This window comes from Hyperolius riggenbachi, chromosome 10 (genome assembly GCF_040937935.1).
Source record: "Hyperolius riggenbachi isolate aHypRig1 chromosome 10, aHypRig1.pri, whole genome shotgun sequence".
Taxonomy (NCBI): domain Eukaryota; kingdom Metazoa; phylum Chordata; class Amphibia; order Anura; family Hyperoliidae; genus Hyperolius; species Hyperolius riggenbachi.
This window is the reverse complement of record NC_090655.1, coordinates 241,858,052-241,881,156: the sequence shown is the minus strand read 5'-3', so window position 1 is coordinate 241,881,156 and position 23,105 is coordinate 241,858,052. Positions and strand designations below refer to the sequence as shown.

Here is a 23,105-nt window from a genome sequence, read left to right as displayed (position 1 = left end):
CACCTCTCACTCTGGTGCACCCCTGACTGTGCACCCCAGCACTCCTCACTCTGATACACCCCTCACTGTGCACCCCAACACCTCTCACTCTGCTGCACCCCTCACTTGTCACCTCAACACCTCCCACTCTGCTGCACCCCTCACTGTGCACCCCAACACCTCTCACTCTGCTGCACCCCTCACTGTGCACCCAAACACCCCTCACTCTGATGCACCCCTCACTGTGCACCACAACACCTCTCACTCTGCTGCACCCCTCACTGTGCACCCAGCACTCCTCACTCTGCTGCACCCCTGACTGTGCACCACAACACCTCTCACTCTGCTGCACCCCTCACTGTGCACCCAGCACTCCTCACTCTGCTGCACCCCTCACTGTGCACCCCAACACCTCTCACTGCTGCACCCCTCACTGTGCACCACAACACCTCTCACTCTGCTGCACCCCTCACTGTGCACCCCAACACCTCTCACTCTGCTGCACCCCTCACTGTGCACCCCAACACCTCTCACTCTGCTGCACACCTCACTTGTCACCCCAACATCTCTCATTCTGCTGCACCCCTCACTGTGCACCCCAACACCCCTCACTCTGCTGCACCCCTCACTGTGCACCCAGCACTCCTCACTCTGCTGCACCCCTCACTGTGCACCCCAACACCTCTCACTCTGATGCACCCCTCCACCTCTCACTCTGGTGCACCCCTGACTGTGCACCCCAACACCTCTGACTCTGCTGCACCCCTCACTGTGCACCCCAACACCTCTCACTCTGATGCACCCCTCACTGTGCACCCCAACACCCCTCACTCTGCTGCACCCCTCACTGTGCACCCAGCACTCCTCACTCTGCTGCACCCCTGACTGTGCACCCCAACACGTCTCACTCTGCTGCACCCCTGACTGTGCACCCCAACACATCTCACTCTGCTGCACCCCTGACTGTGTACCCCAACACCTCTCACTCTGCTGCATCCCTCACTGTGCACCACAACACCGCTCACTCTGCTGCATCCCTCACTGTGCACCACAACACCGCTCACTCTGCTGCACCCCTGACTGTGCACCACACGAGTTTACATCCTGCACGAATCCACATATCATGTCTTAAAACAGAACTAAAAGATAAAATATATCAGTGAAGTTGACGCATAGCTTGCTATACTAGCAGCCAGGCTTGAACAGAATGTACAGTGCAGGGAAAGTCCTGTCCTGCTAGTCATTTCACCCCCAGTCTGCTTCCTAGTGATGGGTCGTTCCCGAACGAACCGGTGTGGTGAAAATTTTTGCAACTTTATCAGATTTTGCAACCGGTTGCACTTATTTATAGGTATAGCTATCAGAAAGTGCAACCTAACCATTGACTTTAACCTATCTGTATCAGAAAATGCAACGCAACCAAACCCTATTCTCACACAGAACCCTCCCCTCTTGCTCAACTAATATCCCCCCCTGGAGGGAACAATCCCCCCTCTTGCTCAACTAATAACCCCCCCTGGAGGGAACAATCCCCCCTCTTCCTCAACTAATAACCCCCCCAGGGAACAATCCCCCCTCTTGCTCAACTAATAACCCCCCTGGAGGGAACAATCACCCTTCTTGCTCAATGGGATCTGTGGTTGCAAAAAATTACAGGCGTGTTAACAGAGAGGAGCTACGCCTACACAGTCATACACTGTCCTCTATGGCAAGTTGCAAAATATGATGGGTAGCAAAAATTTTCACTACACCGGCTCTAAGAGCCGCCTTTTTGCTGCGAACGACGAGCCGGTGTTTGCTCAGTAGCATTTGTATGCTGTTTTGTGGGGTATGCTAAAATGTTGGAACACCGGTGCTCAGTTTAAAAAGAGCCGATGCCTGTGAGTCACTCACCAGTAGTGTTGTCCGGATCATGAACGATTCGGATCTTTGATCCGAATCTATTTTATGAGTCGATCATCCGAATCATCAAAATGAGTGATTCGGGTCGCAAAAGGGGCGGGGCCAGGAGCGACACGCCCCCTCTCAGCGGGCAGCGGGGTTCGGGAAGCAGAGCAGGGATGGATAGCTGAGTTGGAGAGGAGCCAGCCTTGAAGGGAGTCAGGTAGATGAGAGAGAGGGGACATGGGTGCCACTGCCAGATATGTGTAGAGCACACATACTGGCTATAACATTCTGCCCATTACAGGCTGCCTGTTCCGTAGTGCTGCACAGTGAACACATGGGAAGCTTTTGGCTCAGCATAGCTCAGTAACTTTGCAGACAGTGTGATTGAAAGGCAATATAATCCTCCTGCATTCGGCACTAAACAGCTGCACTTATCTTCTGGGAATGCTTTCTTTCACTGTGCGACCTTTTCTTTCAAAGTGTACAGATGAACATATATGATATAGGTGAAATATATGTAAAGCATATGACTTCAGCATGTGGGTATTACGTGCAAACATTTCTGCTCTCTGCTCGTCCCTCCTCCCTTCTCTGTCCACTCCCTGCCCTCTGTCCATCTTCTCCCCTTCTCTGTGTGTCCACTCCCTCCCCTTCTCCTGTCCACAGACCTGTCCTGCTGTTCATTTCACCCCAATGCTTCCGGTAGTAAAATGATCCGAGATTCGAATCAAAGATCCGGATCTCTTCAATGATCCGATTCGAATCATCCGGATCATTGAAAAGATCCGAACTTCCCATCTCTACTCACCAGTGCGCTCTGCTCTGTAATAAAGGGCGCTGAGGCATTCCGGGAGATGTAGTCCTCCTCCTGTAGCTTGTAGGGGTGTATGGGGCGGAGCAGAGCAGCAGCAGCAGCAGGAGGGATTTCATTGCCCCACTCAGAGAAGCAGCCTGAAGTTGTCATGGAGAGGGGGCAGGGCTTTTCTTCCATAACTGAGTGGCTTCTAATGATATTAGATGAAGTGCCGTTTGAGAGCCTTACGAGCCGGCTCTTTAATGGGAGCCAGCCAAAAGAGCCGGTTCTCTTAAAAGAGCCGGAATTCCCATCACTATTGCATCCCTAGTAAAATGATTCAAATGATTCGGTTCAAAGATCCGGATCTTTTTAATGATCCGAATCCTTGAAAAGATCCGGACTTACCATCTCTATTATGAATTGCACAGTAGTACAGGCAGGAAGTTGAGGTGTATATAGACAGGAAAGGGTGGGCCATGTGGACAGGAAGTTAGAGGTGAAGTGGGAGGAAGTAAAGAGAAGACATTGCTCGAACTGGCAGGAGAGGAGGTAAAAAAAATATATTATTTTGTTAATAGTTAAATAAGTAAATATTTCATATGTTATGTCCACCTTCTTCATCACCTGCATCTGCTGTTATATTCCCATGAGTCTCTGGACCACAGGAACTTATCACAAACAATTATTATTATACATTTATATAGCACTGACATATTCCACAGTGCTGTACAGAGATCGCTGATCCATTCCCATCAGGTTCTGTAACAGAGGAGCTTTCACTTACTCACACACTATTATTATACATTTATATATCTCTGACATATTCCACAGCACTGTACAGAGATCACTAATCCATTCCCATCAGTCTCTGCAACAGAGGAGCTTACGCTCTAATGCCCTCATGACAGTCACACACTAGTATTGTTATACATTTATATACCGCTGACATATTCCTCTGCACTGTACAGAGATCACTGATCCATTACCATCAGTCTCTGCACCAGAGGAGCTTACACTCGAATGCCCCCATCCACAGTCACACACTATTTTTATTATACATTTATACAGTATAGGTCTGACACATGGCCGGGCCGAGGCAGAGGCTGGAGAGGCTCCAGCCTCAGGGCGCAGTGTAGGAGGGGGCGCACAATTCGTTTAGCTGTCATTCCCAATTGTGTTTGAAGCGGAAAGAAATAAGAAAAGGGGATGCATGACAGTGACTGCAAGCCAGATAACTAGAGATTAAGGTGTTGGGGAGGTTGGGGGCCCTGGGGCACCTATTAGTCTAAGTGTGTCAAGGCTGGGGTGGGAGGGATGGGGGGGGGGCGCACTTTGCTGTCTCAGCCTTAGGTGCTGAAGGACCTTGTCCTGCCTCTGGTCTGACATACAGTATTCCTCTGTTCTGTACAGAGATCACTGATCCATTCCCTTCAGTCTCTGCACCAGAGAAGCTTGCACTGTGATGTCCTCAACACACTTATACACTATTATTATACATTTACATAGCCCTGACATATTCCGTAGCCCATTTGTATAGCTCTGTACATATATAACTGACCCATTCCATCAGTCTCTGCACCAGGGGAGCTTACACTCCAATGTCTTCATTACAATCATACACTATTTTTAGTGTTCTCCTCAGGCTCTTTTAGCCGGGTGCTCCACCCGGCTAGTTTTGATGAGCACCCGGCTGTCATTGACTCGCCTCCTCCTATGCTATAAGCAGAGTTGTGCACAGAAACACCAGCCCTGCATTCTCTCATCTTACCCCACCCAGCTATTTTTTTTTCATCCCACCCGGCTACTATTTCATGCCACCCGGCTGGAAAAAATTTCTGGGGAGAACACTGCTATTATTAACATACATTTATATAGCTCTGACATATTCCAAAGCGCTTTACATAGATCACTGATCCATTCCCATCATCTCTGCACCACAGGAGCTTACAGACTATGGGCTTGATTCACAAAGCCGTGCAAACTGTTTAGCACGGGTATGCCAAACAGTTAGCACTTGATGTGCCGTTCGCGGACTTTTGCGTGCGCAAAGTGCCGCGGTTCGCGCTATCGCTGACTTTTGCGCGCGCAAAGTTTGCGATCACGCAAATCACTGCACTTTGCGCTTGCAAAAGTCCGCGATCAGCACTTCACGTGCTAACTGTTTAGCTCACCCATGCTAAACAGTTTGCACGGCTTTGTGAATCAAGCCCTATGTCTTCAATACACTTATTGTTCTCTGTTTGACTTTCTGCAGAGTGAAGCTTCCTGTATAGATCACATGACCACGTCACTGAGGATGAATGAGAACCAGAGGCATGTGACTGAGAGGATATTTGACCTCACCCTGGAGTTCATTTACCTGCTGACTGGAGAGGTGAGGAGGATTCTGGGATGGTTATATGTCATCACTCGTTTATTAAGACACATTTCACTGGAGAGGTGAGGAGGATTCTGGGAATGTACACTGTGACTGATATTTTATCTTTTTGCACAGAATTATAAACTAGTGAAGGAGACACCTGGTGAGCTACTGACACCAAGCAGCCATCTCCATGGCCCAGCCTCCATCCTACAGCCTCCACCTCATTTCCTGACACCAAAGAGAAATCACAAGAAGAATATTCTAGAGATCATTAACAAGATGATTGAGCTGCTAACAAGAGAGGTAACCAGTGCAGGGAATTATGGGCATTATCCAGTAACAGCAGGGGATATGTCTAGATGGTGACAGTATTCTAGTGGAAAGCAGGTAATTACTGGTGGGTCTAGTGTTAGACAGGTAACTTTATTAGATAGGCTGGTAGTGATCAGTGAGGCAGGCAGGTACTTATGAGTAGGTTCTAGAAACCAGTAAGTAGTGGCAGGTAGATGTGTCAGGTACTAGGTGACATGTATTGATAGCAGTTATGTGTGACTTGGAGTAACAAATAGTGAGTGATGATTAGAGGCAAGTAGTAGGTATAAGTAGGGACTGGTGGCAGTAGCTAATAAGTAATGCTAGATACTAATTGGTGATGAGAAGTGGCAGGTAGAGGGTGACAAGTAGTAACAGGTGATAGTAGCTGAGGAGCAGTGAAAACACTTGGGGACCATAAATGGCAGGTGTAGCTGGTAGTGGCTGCTGAGCAGTGAGATCTGGTAGTTGGTGACAAGTAGTGTTTGTGACAGTGACTGGTCATCAGTGACAGGCGGTAGTGTGTGATGAGCAGTGATAGGCGATAGTGTGTGATGAGCAGTGATAGGTGATAGTGTGTGATGAGCGGTGACAGGCGGTAGTGTGTGATGAGCGGTGACAGGCGGTAGTGTGGGATGAGCAGTGACAGGCGGTAGTGTGTGATGAGCGGTGACAGGCGGTAGTGTGTGATGAGCAGTGACAGGCGGTAGTGTGTGATGAGCAATGACAGGCGGTAGTGTGTGATGAGCAATGACAGGCGGTAGTGTGTGATGAGCAGTGACAGGCGGTAGTGTGTGATGAGCGGTGACAGGCGGTAGTGTGTGATGAGCGGTGACAGGCGGTAGTGTGTGATGAGCGGTGACAGGCGGTAGTGTGTGATGAGCGGTGACAGGCGGTAGTGTGTGATGAGCGGTGACAGGCGGTAGTGTGTGATGAGCGGTGACAGGCGGTAGTGTGTGATGAGCGGTGACAGGCGGTAGTGTGAGATGAGCGGTGACAGGCGGTAGTGTGTGATGAGCGGTGACAGGCGGTAGTGTGTGATGAGCGGTGACAGGCGGTAGTGTGAGATGAGCGGTGACAGGCGGTAGTGTGAGATGAGCGGTGACAGGCGGTAGTGTGAGATGAGCGGTGACAGGCGGTAGTGTGAGATGAGCGGTGACAGGCGGTAGTGTGTGATGAGCGGTGACAGGCGGTAGTGTGTGATGAGCGGTGACAGTCGGTAGTGTGCGATGAGCAGTGGGAGGCGGTAGTGTGTGATGAGCAGTGGGAGGCGGTAGTGTGTGATGAGCGGTGACAGGCGGTAGTGTGCGATGAGCGGTGACAGGCGGTAGTGTGTGATGAGCGGTGACAGGCGGTAGTGTGTGATGAGCGGTGACAGGCGGTAGTGTGTGATGAGCGGTGACAGGCGGTAGTGTGTGATGAGCGGTGACAGGCGGTAGTGTGTGATGAGCGGTGACAGGCGGTAGTGTGTGATGAGCGGTGACAGGCGGTAGTGTGTGATGAGCGGTGACAGGCGGTATTGTGAGATGAGCGGTGACAGGCGGTAGTGTGCGATAAGCGGTGACAGTCGGTTGTATGCGATAAGCGGTGACAGTCGGTAGTGTGCGATAAGCAGTGACAGTCGGTAGTGTGCGATAAGCAGTGACAGTCGGTAGTGTGCGATAAGCAGTGACAGTCGGTAGTGTGCGATAAGCAGTGACAGTCGGTAGTGTGCGATAAGCAGTGACAGGTGGTAGTCAGTGACATGACAAGAAGTGACACGGGATAGTGACTGACCAGCAGTGATAAATAGTGTCAAATAAAAGTGACTGAAGAAAAAGGACAACAGTGGGTGTTAATTAGTAGATGACAGCCTCCAATATGCACCCTAGTGGGAGTGAGAGCTTTGGCCGTGACTCCCTGGTAGCCAGGAGATGCAGCAGAGATTTGCTGCAGTTTCTCTCCTTTAATATCTCACTGGCCTAGTCAGCCTGTGCCTAGAAACATCACTGGTCAGATCCCTATAAGGTTTCTGGATGTCACCATCTATTTCTACTTGCAGGAGTGGCAAGATTTAGAAGATCAGAAGGATTTCCACAAGGACATCAAAATAGAGAATCAGCCACCCCTCACATCACTGGGTAAGAGATGTTAATTTCCTTAACGTAGAGAGCAGTATGGAGGGTCCACCTAATTCCCTCTTATCACCTGATAAACACATAGAAACAATGTATTCATTCAGTGTGTGTGTTTCCTACAGATGTATCCTGTAATAGAATCCTATGTACAGGTCCTCTTTTTTCCCAGGATTGTCCACAGGAAGATCCCACCATCCTCCACCACAATCAGGTAGATGAAGCTGAGGGACTACCTATCCAAATGTCTCCAAACTCTATGACATTATATTCTTCTTCTATGCATTCATTCTAATGTGTGTAATATTCTTTCTTCTATGATTTTGTGGGTTTAGGCTGAAGAACGGACTGATCTGAAACATGAGGTTAAAGAAGAAGAAGAGGAGACAGAAGTGATGGGTGGCCGGCAGTGTATGGAGGAGGGGGACATGATGGTGACCAGTGAATTAGGAATGCCAGTTTCAGGTGAAGAAATAACCTTACCTGACCTATTCTATGCTGACACTGAGATCCTCTCCATCCCCTCATTAGTATGAATTATCCTTTAGTCCTTTTGGTAGATGACGAGCATCATTTGCAGTAGAAGTACTCTCACCAAAAAAAATCATTCGGTTATATTGCTTGAAGTCTGTGTTTTTTGTTGTTGTTAAATGAAGGTGTCTGGACATCAGTTATAGATAGGGATGGTCGCTGGATTCCGCGGAATTCGAATTTCCGCGATTCCGCTAATTCCGATTCCGCCGGTCGGAACGGAATTGCTATAGCGGTTATGCGGAATTCCGCGGAAAAATGTGGAATTTCGCCGGAATGCAAATTTATGTTAGCCCAGGGGTTCTCAAACTGGGTGCCGCGGCACCCTGGTGCGCCTTACGCACCTCCCAGGGGTGCCTCGGCATGCATCCCCATCCTTTGTACAATGCCATCAGGTAATGCAACCAGCTGCATTACCTGCCAGTTAACCTTTAGTCCCATTACTTACTGCACTCCCCATGTGGGGAACTGTCTTTGTGGTCTATAAGGTTGACTCTTTATCCTTTTGTGCTTTCAGGGGGCTGCATAATGGGGAGGGGGTCACTGACTACTTAGAGGCGGATGCTGCCTAATAGGAATCACTAGCTACTTGGAGAGGGTGCTACTTATTAAGGGTCATAATGGTATTTTGGTAGTTTTTGTCGAGGGGTGCCTTGAAAACATTTCAAAGCTATCAAGGGCGCCCTCACCCCAAAAAGTTTAAGAACCACTGTGTTAGCCAATCACCAGGAAGAAGCTTCTAAGTGTATTCCTGCCTGGAAAATGGAATTTCTGCACCAATAAGAGTCTTAATGAGAACCAACCAATCCTACATTAGCAACCAGCTCCCTAGCTACCTATCAGCAGCTATCCCACCCATTTTGTATATAATAGAGAGACATGAAGCCAGGAAGCTTGTGGGTTTCAGTCTAGTGTGGAGAGAGGAGAGACAGACGCAGACCCACAGTTGTTAACATAAAACAAAAGTCTTTTTCAAGACTGTATATGAATCAAAAGTCTTTTTAAAGACTCTGTGACTGTGAGAGAGAGAGCTAGAGTGTTAGCTATACTAGTAGAGAGATTGTAGTGTAGTGTATTAGTAGTTGCTTGCTGCAGAGCCACTCACTCAGAGAGTGAGAGTGAGTAGTTAGCTGTGTGATTAATTTGTTTGATTAGTGATTGATTAGTTGAGTGAGTGTAGTGATTTTTTTTTGTTTGTTTGTTTGTTTTATTTTTTTTTTTTTTTTATTAATTTTTTTTTTTGGTTTTCTTTATTTTGTGTTTTGGATTTATTTTCTTTATTTCACCCCCTTATTTTGTGATCTGTTCTGCTCATACGTACGTACTACGTACCCCTTCCCCAATAAAGTTTGTTGGCCCCCAAAAATGGAGCGAGGGCAGCAGAAAATTTATGCAAGGACATGGAGCCATGGGCGTTCACGTCAAGTACGTGATCAGGGTGAGGGTGGCAGCAGGAAGCGTTCCCCCCCTGGTCAGAAATGTCTTCCCTGTTTTTGCAGCAGGCTCAGCAGCACGCAGGAAAATTCTGTCAGAGCAGGAGGCGAAGACAGTTGTGGATTATTTAGATCAGGATTCAGGAGAACCCTCTACCCAGTTGGAGGAACTTGAAGCTAGTGCCAGCAGTGGCCGCCAGGTTCCTCATGACCAGAACACGAGCGCAGCTGCTTCTGTTGACGATGACGAGCTTGTTTCCTCCCAGTACTCCGCTGAGTCCGCTCCAGAAGTACAGCACACCATCGCTGAGACTGAGAGAGATGTGCAGAATGTTTGGCATGAGGCATTGGAGGAAACCATGGGACCAAGCTCCCAAGAAGTGGTGGGTTCTGTGGTGACAGAAATGGCCACTGTGTTTTCTTCATCCAGTGTCACCAGTCAACATCGCCAACACCACTCAACTACAGAGGTGTTTGGTGGCCAGGTGGAGGGTCCAGAAGACTCACTAATTGCACAGGACGATATTTTGGATGATGATGAGGTGGGTGATAAAATGTATTTGCCACCTGTTCGTTTAGGCAGTAGCAGGCGTGAGCAGCCTGTACAAACAGAGCAGATGGTTGGCCAGCAGAGTGCTTCCCCGTCTGTCAGTACCCGCCACCAGTCCAATGCCGAGCATCAAGGTGCTAGAACAGGTCGTACCACTGCTGGAAGTGCACGCACGTCCCCTGCATAGAAGTATTTTATTGATGCGGAAGAGGATGAATCCAGGACAGTCTGTTGTGTGTGTCGTAAATCGGTGAGCAGAGGCTAATCGGGCACCGGGTACGGCACTTCAGGGCTGCTAAGCCATCTGCGCAACAACCACAAACGGGAGTTTGAAGTTGTAAAAAAACTACAATAAGATGGGTGGAGTAAAAGCAGCACCAACAGGCCCCTCCTCTTTTTTTCCTAGTCGTCCGAGTCCTGTACCTATCCAACCTGCTCCTCAGTCCCATTCGACTTCAAAGTCCTCTGCATGCCAGGCTGGTAGAGGACTCCAGACCTCGACAAGCACCTCATCATCACCCTTGTTGTGTTCCTCTGAATCACCAGTGTTCCAGCATCAGGCCTCTGTGCCAGAAATGTTGCAGAGGAAGCGGATGCTCCCTGCAACTGATCCGTTTGTGGTCAAAAATAATGCGCTCCTGGCAAGGCTGTTGGGCCAACAGCTGCTGCCCTACCAGTTTGTGGACTGTGCCCCCTTCCGCAGACTGATGAAGAGTGTTGCTCCACAATGGCGGATCCCTAGCCGCCATTATTTTGCAAGGAATGCTATTCCTGCCCTGCACCAGCACATTGTGGAGTGTGTCAGCCGGTCTATGGATCACGCTGTCGGTGGCAAGGTGCACTTCACGATGGATGGCTGGAGCAGTAGGCATGGGCAGGGAAAGTATCTGACTTTAACCGCCCATTGGGTCACCCTCCATGGTGCTGCTGAGGAGGGTGCAAGATCTGGGGCATCTCAACTGGTGGTGCCGCCACGTGGGTTGAAAGGAAGGTCTGTTCCACTTCCCTCTGCTACCTGTTCTGTCCAAGGCCGGTCTGCCATTGCTGAGCCTCCCAGCAAGATGTCCCGCTCCTCCTACACTGGTCTGCAGCACCATCGATGCCAAGCAGTGCTGAAAATGGAATCCATGGAGGAGAACAGGCAAACCGGATCTGTAATCCTTGCAGCCTTACAGGATCAGATTCGGCAGTGGCTGACCCCACGAAGACTTGACACAGGTGTAGTGGTGTCTGATAACGGTGCCAACATGCTGGCCGCCATTTCGCTAGGTGGCTATACCCACGTACCTTGCTTGGCCCACGTCTTCAACCTTGTAGTCCAGAAATGTATACAAACTTTCGAAGGTTGAAGGACGCTGTGGCCACATCCATCGCTCTGCAACTGCCACTGCGGCCATGAAACTGCTGCAGCGCCGCCATAGCCTGCCGCAGCACAGGCTTATTTCAGATTGTCCGACGCGGTGGAACTCCACACTACACATGCTGGAGAGGTTGGGGAGCAGCGCATGGCGGTCAGGCTATACCTGTCTGAGGCATCTTCCACCAGAACAGGGCCACTGGACTACATTACTGGGGACCAGTGGCAGCTGATTGGACAGGTGTGCAAAGTGTTGGAGCCATTTGAGCAGGCAACAAAAGTGGTCAGTGAGGAGTACTGCAGTATATCAGAGGTGCTCCCTCTTGTCTTCACCATGGAAAAGACTCTTGAAAAACTGCTCGAACGGGGGGATGAAGCCCTACTGAACAGTGGCCAGTCAGATGAAGGAGTGAGTGGGCATGCTCCAGTCCTGGATGAGGAGGCAGAGCTTGTGGAAGCGAAAGAGCCCATTGTCCGGGGGTGGGAAGAAGATTTTGATGCAGAGCTGGATCATTATGTCGACGACAGTTCTGACAGCCAGAAAGAGGTGCTTCATGGCAGACATCTCTTCCCCATGGCTGCACATATGATCCAGTGCCTAAAGAAAGACCCCCAGATTAAAACTTTAAAAGCAAGGCTCGACATGTGGGTGGCCACCATCTTAGATCCCCGGTGCAAGGGGAAAATGCGCCAGTTCATACCCCCCCCTCCCAAGCAGACGCCAGGATGAGTCAGATCCGGGATGCCCTTCATCGTTGGGTAGAAGATGCGTTTCCTACACCTGTACCCCGGCCCCAAGCTACCAAGCCTAGTAGTAGTCATCACACTCAGCAAAGGTCTGGTGGTCCCACTCCCAGCAGCAGCACCAGTAGCCAATCTGTGAACCTGCTGAGTATGCTGAAGGCATTTTACCAGCCAGTGCCAGATAGTCCTTCTAGCAGTAGCACCACCACCAGTGGACAAAGTGGTCACCACCGCCAGCGGCTGGCCCGTATGGTGGACGATTACTTGGGGTCGGCCAGTGCTCCAGACAATATGGAGAGTAATGATGACCCCATGGAGTATTGGACTAAACAACTGGATACCTGGCCTGAACTCGCTCAGTATGCACTGAAGGTTCTTGCATGCCCCGCCACCAGTGTTCTTTCTGGGCGAGTATTAAGCGCTGCAGGTGGAGTGGTCACCGACCAACGGACCCATCTCTCCACAGACAATGTGGACATGCTAACATTCATTAAAATGAACGAGGCATGGATCAGTGACAATTACAAGGCCCCTCTCACTGATTCAACAGAATGAGTCCAATACTGTATTGTTGAAAACATTTTTAGGACTGCCGTGGAACTACCTCTAGGTCCCATGGCCTACGACAAGTCCTGCCTGCTACAAACAATATTTAGGACTGCCGTGGAACCACCTCTAGGTCCCATGGCCTACGACAAGTCCTGCCTGCTACAAACAATTGTAGTAGGGGTGGATGAACACCCTGTAGAAAAAGTCACAGGAGACAAAAAACGGGAGCCCAGTAGTGCAATATGTCAATGACCACAATAAAAGAAAATAAATTAGAAGCACTACTCACAAAGGGAGGTTGCTGGGGGCAACCAACCACAGGAAGCAGGTGGAGACAATAAACCCGACTCCACTCGGGGTGGTCCTAGCCAGAACCGGAAGGATGGTCGCTCTCTTAGTGGAAAAAAGGGGGACAGAGTCCACTGTGGGGACTCCACTGGTGGTCTGCCACCTCCCCCCGGACAGGATGTGTTCGGGGGTATACTTAGCACGTAAAAGGGAAAGAGGCGCCCTGCACAGGCAACACGTTTTGCGGGTCTCGGCCCCCTTCATCAGGCCAGTAAAAGTGCCAAATAGAAAAGATCATCTAGCATAGGGAGGCTCCCTATGCTAGATGATCTATTTGGCACTTTTACTGGCCTGATGAAGCGGGCCGAGACCCGCGAAACGCGTTGCCTGTGCTAATAAAAATCCCTTGTAATAACTACAGAGGTTTTGTCATTGAGGTAAGCTACCTCATATCACTTTTCGATTTTAAGCTGATTTTAGATGCTTTTATTACACCAGGGCGCCTCTTTCCCTTTTACCTGCTACAAACAATGTTAAGGTCTGCCGTGGAACCATCTCTAGGTCCCATGGCCTATGACAAGTCCTGCTGCTCCCAAAAAATTATAATAATGACTGCTGTGGAACCACCTCTAGGTCCCATGGCCTACAACTTCTCCTGCTGCTCCAAACAATTTTTAGGACTACCGTGGAACCAGTAGCTCCCATGGCCTACGACAACTCCTGCTGCTCCAAACAACACTTGTAAATGACCGCCGTGGAACACCATGGTTTACACGACAACTCCTGCTGCAAAAAAAAAAAAAATTGTTAAATATATATAAAAAAAAATGAACGGTTGAACAGCCACTAGGTCCCATGAGCTACCATTTAGCATAAAAGAGGTTTCAGTTGGGACTATTTTAATTTTTCCGCCGGAATGCGGAATTCCGCGGTAATGTAATGGCAACGGAATTTACTGCTGGCGGAATCCGCCAATTCCGGTGGAACGGAATTCGGACCTTCCGATCATCCCTAGTTATAGAGTTCCATATAGTGTACTCTATAATGTGACCAAAAAACACATATTATATTCAGTTCCAGACACTGTATGGTAACATAGTACCAACTATTGAGGATCAAAGCCTTATTAATCCTGGTTCTAGTGATGGAAGTGGGCTACTTCAGGGTTTGGGGTCAAAGTATAATGACTGTTTTTCACCAGAGAGTCTTGCGGGGGTTAATGGACTGTTACTTTTACCGAGCAGCAGAATATATTACTGCAAGGAACTTTCAGATCACAGCCCCAGTGTTATCCCACCAGAGACAAGGAGAATAGAACCCAGTTTTCAGAAGAAGGAGAAGAAGATGGATGATTGAGATCAGGACAGGTGGCCAGCAGAACATTACAGGCCATGGTCAGGGCAGGTGGATGAAAGAACATGGTCAGGGTTACAGGCCATGGTCAGGGCTGGTGGATGAAAGAGCAGGGTCAGGGCTACAGGCCACGGTCAGGGCTGCTAGATTAAAGAGCAGGGTCAGAGTTACAAACTGAGATCAGGACTAGTAGATGAAAGAGCAGGGTCAGAGTTACAAGCTGAGGCCAGGACTGGTAGATAAAAGAGCAGGGTCAGGATTACAGGCTGAAGCCAGGATTGGTAGATGAAAGAGCAGGGTCAGGGTTACAAGATGAGATCAGGCCTGGTAGATGAAACAGCAGAGTCAGGGTTACAGGCTGAGGTCAGGACTGGTAGATGAAAGAGCAGGGTCAGGATTACAGGCTGAAGCCAGGATTGGTAGATGAAAGAGCAGGGTCAGGGTTACAGGCCATGGTCAGGGCTGGTGGATTAAAGAGCAGGGTCCGAGTTACAAACTGATATCAGGACTGGTAGATGAAAGAGCAGGGTCAGAGTTACAAGCTGAGGTCAGGACTGGTAGATAAAAGAGCAGGGTCAGGGTTACAAGATGAGATCAGGACTGGTAGATGAGAGAGCAGGGTCAGGGTTACAGGCTGCGGTCAGGACTGATAGATGAAAGAGCAGGGTCAGGGTTACAGGCTGAAGTCAGGACTGGTAGATGAAAGAGCAGGGTCAGGGTTACAGGCTGAGGTCAGGATTAGTAGATGAAAGAGCAGGGTCAGGGTTACAGGCTGAGGTCAGGACTGGTAGATGAAAGAGCAGGGTCAGGGTTACAAGATGATATCAGGACTGGTAGATGAAAGAGCAGGGTCAGGGTTATAACATGATATCAGGACTGGTAGATGAAAGAGCACAGTCAGGGTTACAGGCTAAGGGCAGGAATGGTAGTGATTGTTGAGAGAAGTTGGAGGGCGGGCTGAACTGTCTGCTCTGCATCTGCTGTTACTGATGGAGATGATTGGAGTAAATCCACATTATGTCAGGTCTTTGCACAGTGCATTTTGAAGAAATGTCTACATTTCTTGTAAGTGTTGTTATAATCATTTTATTTTTCAACAGATGGACACGATGACGGGAACCCCTCGGAGGGACATCTCATCTCATCATTTTACCTTGATATTTCTGAAGATGAGGAAGTCATACAACATCCTCCAGGAGGAAATACACATCCCAGAGATCACAGTGCAGACGGATCACTGGATTTCCCTGATCAGAGGAATCCGATGGGCACAGCTCCCTTTCCGTATTCAGGATTAGGCAAATGTTTTGCTATGAAGTCTCCCCTTCACACGCACCAGAAAGTTCAAACTGGTGATCGTCCTTTTTCTTGTGCAGAGTGTGGGAAATGCTTCACCAGAAAGTCTGCCCTTTTCACGCATCAAAAAATTCACACGGGCGAGGGGCTCTTTTCTTGTTCAGAGTGTGGAAAATCATTCACTATCAAATCCAACCTTCTAATACACCAGAGGATTCACACAGGTGTGCGCCCTTTCTCATGTTCTCAGTGTGGGAAAAGCTACATTCAGAAAGGTAACTTTATAGATCACCTGAGAATTCACACAGGTGAACGTCCTTTTTCCTGTTCAGCTTGTGGGAAATGCTTTGCCACGAAGTCTGCGCTTCTCTCACACCAGAAACTTCACACGGGCGAGCGGCTGTTTTCCTGTCCAGAGTGTGGGAAATGTTTCAATACCAAACATAACCTCCTCGTTCACCAGAGAATTCACACAGGCGAACGACCTTATTCGTGTTCTCAGTGCGGGAAAAGCTTCTCTTACAGAGCTATCTTTGTAGAACACCAGATAAGTCACACAGGGGAGTATCCTTTTTCATGTTCGCAATGTGGGAAAGGTTTCGTAAGGAAAGGCGATTTTGTTGACCACCAGATAACTCACACAGGGGAGTGTCCTTATTCTTGTTCTGAGTGTGGGAAATTTTTCACTAAGAAGGCATATTTTCTTAGACATCAGAAAATTCACACAGCTGAGCGTCAATTTACTTGCTCCGAGTGTGGGAAATGTTTCACTAATAAATCTAGCCTTTTTAGACATCAGAGGATTCACACAGGCGAGCGGCCTTTTTCATGTTCAGAATGTGGGAAATGTTTCACTAACAAATCTCATCTTTTCTCCCACCAGAGAACTCACACAGGCGAGCGGCCTTTTTCATGTTCAGAATGTGGCAAATGTTTCACTATTAAATCTATCCTGCTTGCACACCAGAGAATACACACGCGCCCTTTTTCATGTTCCGAATGTGGGAAATGCTTCCCTAACAAAGCTTATCTTCTCTCCCACCAGAGAACTCACACAGGCGAGCGGCCTTTTTCATGTTCAGAATGTGGGAAAGGCTTCACTGAGAAAAGAAATCTTATCCAACACCAGAAAGTTCACGCCAGCTAGAGTCTGTTATTGTCGTTATAGTTGAGGAAAGCATTCGGTGAGAACTTAGATCCAGACACGTCACACAGATAAGCAATTTTTTCATGTTCAGAATGTGGGAAAGCTTTGATAAAGGAGTGGGGATCTTCTTATATACCAGAGACCTAACAAAAACTTGTGTCCTATTCTTTTTGAGATATAATGTGACGTCTGACTATGCACACTTGATTCTGGTGGTGTTTTCTCTTTTCAGAAACTTCTGAGCTTTAGAGATTAAAAGACAACTGAAGTGAGAGGGATATAGAGGCTGCCATATTTATTTCCTTTTAGGAAATACACGTTGCCTGGTTGTCCTGCTGTTCCACTGCCTTTAGCCATAGACCCTGAACAAGCATGCAGCAGATCAGGTATTTCTGACATTATTGTCAGATCTGACAAGATTAACTGCTTGCTTGTTTCTGGTGTTATTCAGACATAGCTGCAGCCAAACAGACCAGCAGGACTGCCAGGCAACTAGTATTGTTTAAAAGGAAATAAATATGGCAGCCTCCATATCCCTCTCACTACAGTTGTCCTTTAACCTTCCTGGGGAGCTCGGGCTATGCCACGCAGGAGGATTTTTCAGACCCTGCTGGGCCAATTTGCACGATTTTTTTTTTTATTACAGTGCCCGATTGCCGCCGCTCCGCGCCGATTTACCGCTACCCGCCGCGCAATACCGCCCCCCCCCCCCCCCCCCACAGACCCCATGCGCAGCCTGGCCAATCAGTGCTAGGCAGCGCTGAGGGGTGGATCGGGACTCCCTTTGACATCATGACGTTGGTGACGTCATCCCGCCATGGCGACGGGGGAAGCCCTAATGGAAATCCCGTTTAGAACGGGATTTCCTGATCGCCAGAGGCGATCAGACGGGGTAGGGGGATGCCGCAGCTCAGCGGCTGTCATGTAGCTAGCGCTAGGCTAGCTACATAATTTAAACAAAAATTGTGCTGCGCTGCCCCCTGGCGGTTTTAATTGACCGCCAGGAGGGTTAAGGAAACACAGATGTGTTGGTAATAATTTCAGTCCAGTGCACGCCATCTAATAATCTGGCTGTATTTTCCGGTGATACATTTCAATGCAGTCATTGTAACTGATGCTCCTGAATGAAACCAACAAATGTTGTTTCAGGTAATACCTTTAATAGCTAACTGTACGTAGCTTTCTTGCAAGCTTTCATAATTTAAATGGAACCTGAAGTGAGAAGTTACTTTTAAACAATACCAGTTGTCTGGCAGCCCTGCTGATCCTCTGCTTCTAATATTTTTAGCCATAGATCCTGAACAAGCATGTAGCATATCGGATGTTTCTGACAAAAATGTGACAAGATTAGCTGCATGTTTGTTTCAGGTGTGTGATTTGGAGACTACTGAAGCCAAACAGATCAGTAGGACTGCCCGGTAACTGGTATTGTTTAAAAGGACATCAATATGGCAGCCTCCATATCCCTTTCACTTCAGGTTCCATTTAAAGTTGCTTCTTCAGGTGCGATACATCACTGGATCAAAATGGTACAAAAGTGAATGTCACATACAGAGGCTTATATGTGATTTAGTTGGCTGATTCAGTAATCTGACACCATGTGTTTGGCCACACAGTCTTCGGCACCACACACATGCTAGACTGCGGTCATCGGAAATGTATAGAAACAACGGATTGGATGAAAATCATTTTAAAGGGGAACTGAAGAGAGAGGTATATGGAGGCTGTCATGTTTATTTCCTTTTAATCAATACCAGTTGCCTGGCAGCCCTGCTGGTCTATATCTCTGCAGTAGTATCTGATTAAAACCAGAAACAAGCATGCAGCTAGTCTTGTCAGATCAGACTTATAAGTCTGAACCACTGAAGCACCTGATCTGCTGCATGCTTGTTCAGGGTCTATGGCTAATAGTATTACAGGCAGAGGATCAGCAGGGCTGCCAGGCAACTGGTATTGTCTAAAAGGAAATAAGCATGACAGCCTCCATATACCTCTCTCTTCAGTTCCCCTTTAAAAAAAGTGTCCCAATAATGTTAAAAGACAGTGATTTTCATCCATGTACACCGATTCATCCTGGACGATAAGTTTGGATGATAATCATTGTTGTTTCTAGTGAATTACAGTATATCAAATGATCGATTAATTCAAAATACTTATATATTGGCGAATTTAGCATTTCCTGGTCCTCATTTTTGCGCTTCCAGCAACAATCCGATCGGCAGACTGTCGTTGTTCCATCACTGAATCCAAATGTACGCCAATGTTGTTTGCTCGTCGCTAACCAATGGGGATCGTTCATTTTCCGATGACCGCAGTCTAGTGTGTGTAAGTAGCATTACCACCTTTAGAAATAAGAGAAATAAAAGAGCTCACTGCTTAGGTCTATTCAGCCCTGAGAGTATTTGACGATAAAGGTTACCACAAATAATAAGCAAATGAGCAATCAGCCAGAGAACAGTAGCAGGTAATAAAAGTTATATGACAAAGTCAGCCAGCATGTCTTATTTTCAAGTCTCCCAGTCTATCAGAAGGAATCAGACAGAATGAAAGACCGCTACACAGTGGAATGCAAAGTAACAGATGCCCCAATAGGACTGCATTGTAACACACCAGCCCACAGCGCAAGGAATCTGAGAATCACCATTCTGAGGGGGAATTTCATACCTGGGAGAGAAAGGCAGACATTTGAATACAAGTTTATGAAAAAAAAGTTCAGACCCTACAGAACAATCTAAATCTAAAACCTAGATTCATGTTTATGCCTTAACACCATTTGGCCTATCCGCACTTCATTAAATTCTGTGTCCTGACAAGACAAGGCACAGAACGTTGATATTGCACTTTTCTCCTGGCAGACTTAAAGTGAATGGGAACCGCATTTAAAAAAATGAGATAGATACTTACCCAATTAGAGGGAAGGCTCTGGGTACTATAGAGCCTTCCCGCTCCTCTCTTGGTCCCCTCGTTCCAGTGCTGGCTCGCCCGGTAGCAGTATTTCACTAAATTAGTCAAATACTGCTTTACCTGGCCGAAGGAGGCTTCAGAAGTCTTCAGGAAGCCCGAGTGCTCCTGAAGAAGGGCGGCCCTGTACTGCACCTGCGCAAGCACATTCTCTTGCACGCTCACGCCTGTGCAGTATGGAGCCACACGTCTTCGGGAGGACACGGCTCCCGAAGACTTCCAAATACCCTTTCTGCGGGGGATTTAAACGGGGGGGGGGGGGGAGCCAGCACAGGATAGAGAGCACCGAGAGAGGAGACGGGAGGCTCTATACGACCCAGAGCCTTCCCTCTCCTTAGGTAAGTATTTGCTTCATTTTTTGTGATCCTCTGTCTTTCTGTGCTTATTTACCCCTTGAAGTGCCCCCCTCGTTCTGGGAGACCTCTTGCAAATGCCAATTAATGTAAAACTTATGGTCCATCATGTCCTAGATTCTGACTCATGCCCAAGAACTCCTTAGCTAGGATTTGCTCCTGAAGAAGTGAACAATATTGTTATGAGATTCACTAAACACATTGGATACTCTATACTCAGAAATATTTATAAACCCTCCAATAGGTGAGAGCGCCCTTGTTTCTTTCCCTAATAAGTTTGGGAGTAGGGGGATTTACATATACAATAGATGTGAGCATATTTATGCAACTTATACTGAAAAACATGCAATTATTTTTGTTGTTTTGAATTTGTTATCTGTTGTTGTGAATCAATGTGGTTTGTAATAAAACATTTTTTAAACTAAAACGAATGACCTACTTCATGAATTTCTTATCACTGTCATGCATAAGCAACATTCGTAGGAGATAACTATCAGTCCTTTAAAGAGAACCCGAGGTGGGTTTGAAGAATATTATCTGCATACAGAGGCTGGATCTGCCTATACAGCCCAGCCTCTGTTGCTATCCCAAACCCCCCCAAGGTCCCCCTGCACTCTGCAATCCCTCATAAATCACAGCTACGCTGCTGACAAACAGCTTGTCAGAGCTGGCTGTGTTTTTCTCTATAGTGTCAGTCTGCTGCTCTCCCCACCTCCTGCAGAACTCCAGTCCCCGCCTGCATCCCTTTTTTCCCTGCTGATTGGAGGGAAGGGACGGGGGCAGGGACCGGAGCTATGCAGGAGGCGGGGGAGCAGCTGAGACTGACACTACAGATGTAAACACAGCCTCACAGCACGGCTGTGATTTATAAGGGATTGCAGAATGCAGGGGGACCTTAGTGGGGTTTGGGATAGCAACAGAGGCTGGGCTGTATAGGCAGATCCAGCCTCTGTATTCAGATAACATTCTTTAAACACACCTCGGGTTCTCTTTAAGTCCAATGCCCTTCTTGTTTCAGAAATATGCTATGTATTTCCACATTACAGTTACCACAGTTAGTTTGTCTGCAATGAGTGCTTTATGTTACATTTATAGCAGCACAAAATCAGTTGTTTTTTTTTTTCAGCTAATAACCTTAATTTTATTTTCTGTGAAATGTGGTCACATGACTATTATGTGTACAGGAAGCTGTTGACCCAGATGCATGCTGAGACGGCATTCCAGAATTAACAGAAAGTGACCTTCTCTGCAAGCATGGAGTGAGCTGGCGTAGTGCAGCCACCACACAACTGTAACTGAAACCGCAGTCCCTTTTATTGTGGTGCTGGTTCCGTTCAATGGGTTGTCTCATCCTCTCTGTGTGGTAACAGTCTTTCTCATGGCGACAGTGCGGTCATGGTCTCTGTCTGTTGTTGGCATGCACAACAATGCTAGGGCTTGAGGACACTATAGCAGGCCCTAGAGGGCAAGTTGGGACATAATATGGAAGCACTATGGGACAGCTGGGACACACTATAAGGGGCATTTCAGAAGCTGTGATACACTAGGAGGGGCACTAGAAAGCTGGGGTACACTATGATGGGCATTGGGAAGCTGGGACACACTATGATGGGCACTGGGAAGCTGGGACACACTATGATGGGCATTTGTAAGCTGGGACACACTATGATGGGCATTGGGAAGCTGTGACACACTATGATGGGCATTGGGAAACTGGGACACACTATGATGGGCATTTGTAAACTGGGACACACTATGATGGGCATTGTGTGGTGCTGGGACACACTATGATGGGCATTTTATTGTGGTGCTGGTACCGTTCAATGGGTTGTCTCATCCTCTCTGTGTGGTAACAGTCTTTCTCATGGCGACAGTGCGGTCATGGTCTCTGTTGTTGGCATGCACAACAATGCTAGGGCTTGAGGACACTACAGGAGGCCCTAGAGGGCAAGTTGGGACATAATATGGAAGCACTATGGGAAAGCTGGGACACACTATAGGAGGCATATTAGAAGCTGTGATACACTAGGAGGGGCACTAGAAAGCTGGGACACACTATGATGGGCATTGGGAAGCTGGGACACACTATGATGGGCATTTGTAAGCTGGGACATTCTATGATGAGCATTGAGAAGCTGGGCCACACTATAGAGGGCATTGGGAAACCGGGACACACTATGATGGGCATTGGGAAGCTGGGACACACTATGATGGGCATTGGGAAGCTGGGACACACTATGATGGGCATTGGGAAGCTGGGGCACACTATAGGGGGCATTGGGAAGCCGGGACACACTATTATTTATTTATTTATTTATTTGTTGTATTTATAAAGCGCCAACATATTACGCAGCGCTGGACATTAATTTAGGTTACAGACAATATTTAGGGGTGACAAACAGCAATATGACAATACAGAAATACAAGAAAACCAGATCACACAGCACAGTATGAGTACACTATGATGGGCATTGGGAATCTGGGGCACACTATAGGGGGCATTGGGAAGCTGGGACACACTAGGAGGGGCATTGGGAAGCTGGGACACACTGACGGGCATTGGGAAGCTGGGACACACTATGATGGGCATTGGGAAGCTGGGACATACTATAGGCGGCATTGGGATGCTGGGACACACTATGATGGGCATTGGGAAACTGGGACACACTATGAGGGGCACTGGGAAACTGGGACACACTAGAATGGGCATTGGAAAGCTGGGGCACACTATGATGGACACTGGGAAGCTGGGACGTACTAGGAAGGGCATTGGGAAGCTGGGACACACTATGAGGGGCACTGGGAAATTGGGACACACTATGATGGGCATTGGGAAGCTGGGACACACTATGATGGGCATTGGAAAGCTGGGGCACACTATGGGGAGCACTGGGAAGCTGGGGCACACTATGGGGAGCACTGGGAAGCTGGGACACACTATGGGAAGCATTGGGAAACTGGGACACACTATGATGGGCATTGGGAAGCTGTGACACACTATGATGGGCATTGGAAAGCCAGGACACTCTATGACAGGCATTGGGAAACTGGGACACACTATGATGGGCATTGGGAAGCTGGGACACTCTATGG

The 23,105-nt window shown here is 48.1% G+C and overlaps 1 protein-coding gene across 1 annotated transcript; it reads left to right on the top strand.

The window, feature by feature from the left end:
• Positions 1–2,986: 2,986 nt before the first annotated feature.
• LOC137535051 (oocyte zinc finger protein XlCOF6-like) lies at positions 2,987–18,423 on the top strand. The gene is made up of 7 exons (XM_068256817.1): positions 2,987–3,211; positions 4,917–5,036; positions 5,157–5,327; positions 7,378–7,456; positions 7,576–7,664; positions 7,786–7,915; positions 15,356–18,423. The coding sequence occupies exons 2-7, from the start codon at positions 4,941–4,943 to the stop codon at positions 16,696–16,698; spliced, it is 1,908 nt and encodes a 635-aa protein (XP_068112918.1). The 5' UTR covers positions 2,987–3,211; positions 4,917–4,940; the 3' UTR covers positions 16,699–18,423.
• The last annotated feature ends 4,682 nt before the right edge of the window (positions 18,424–23,105 follow it).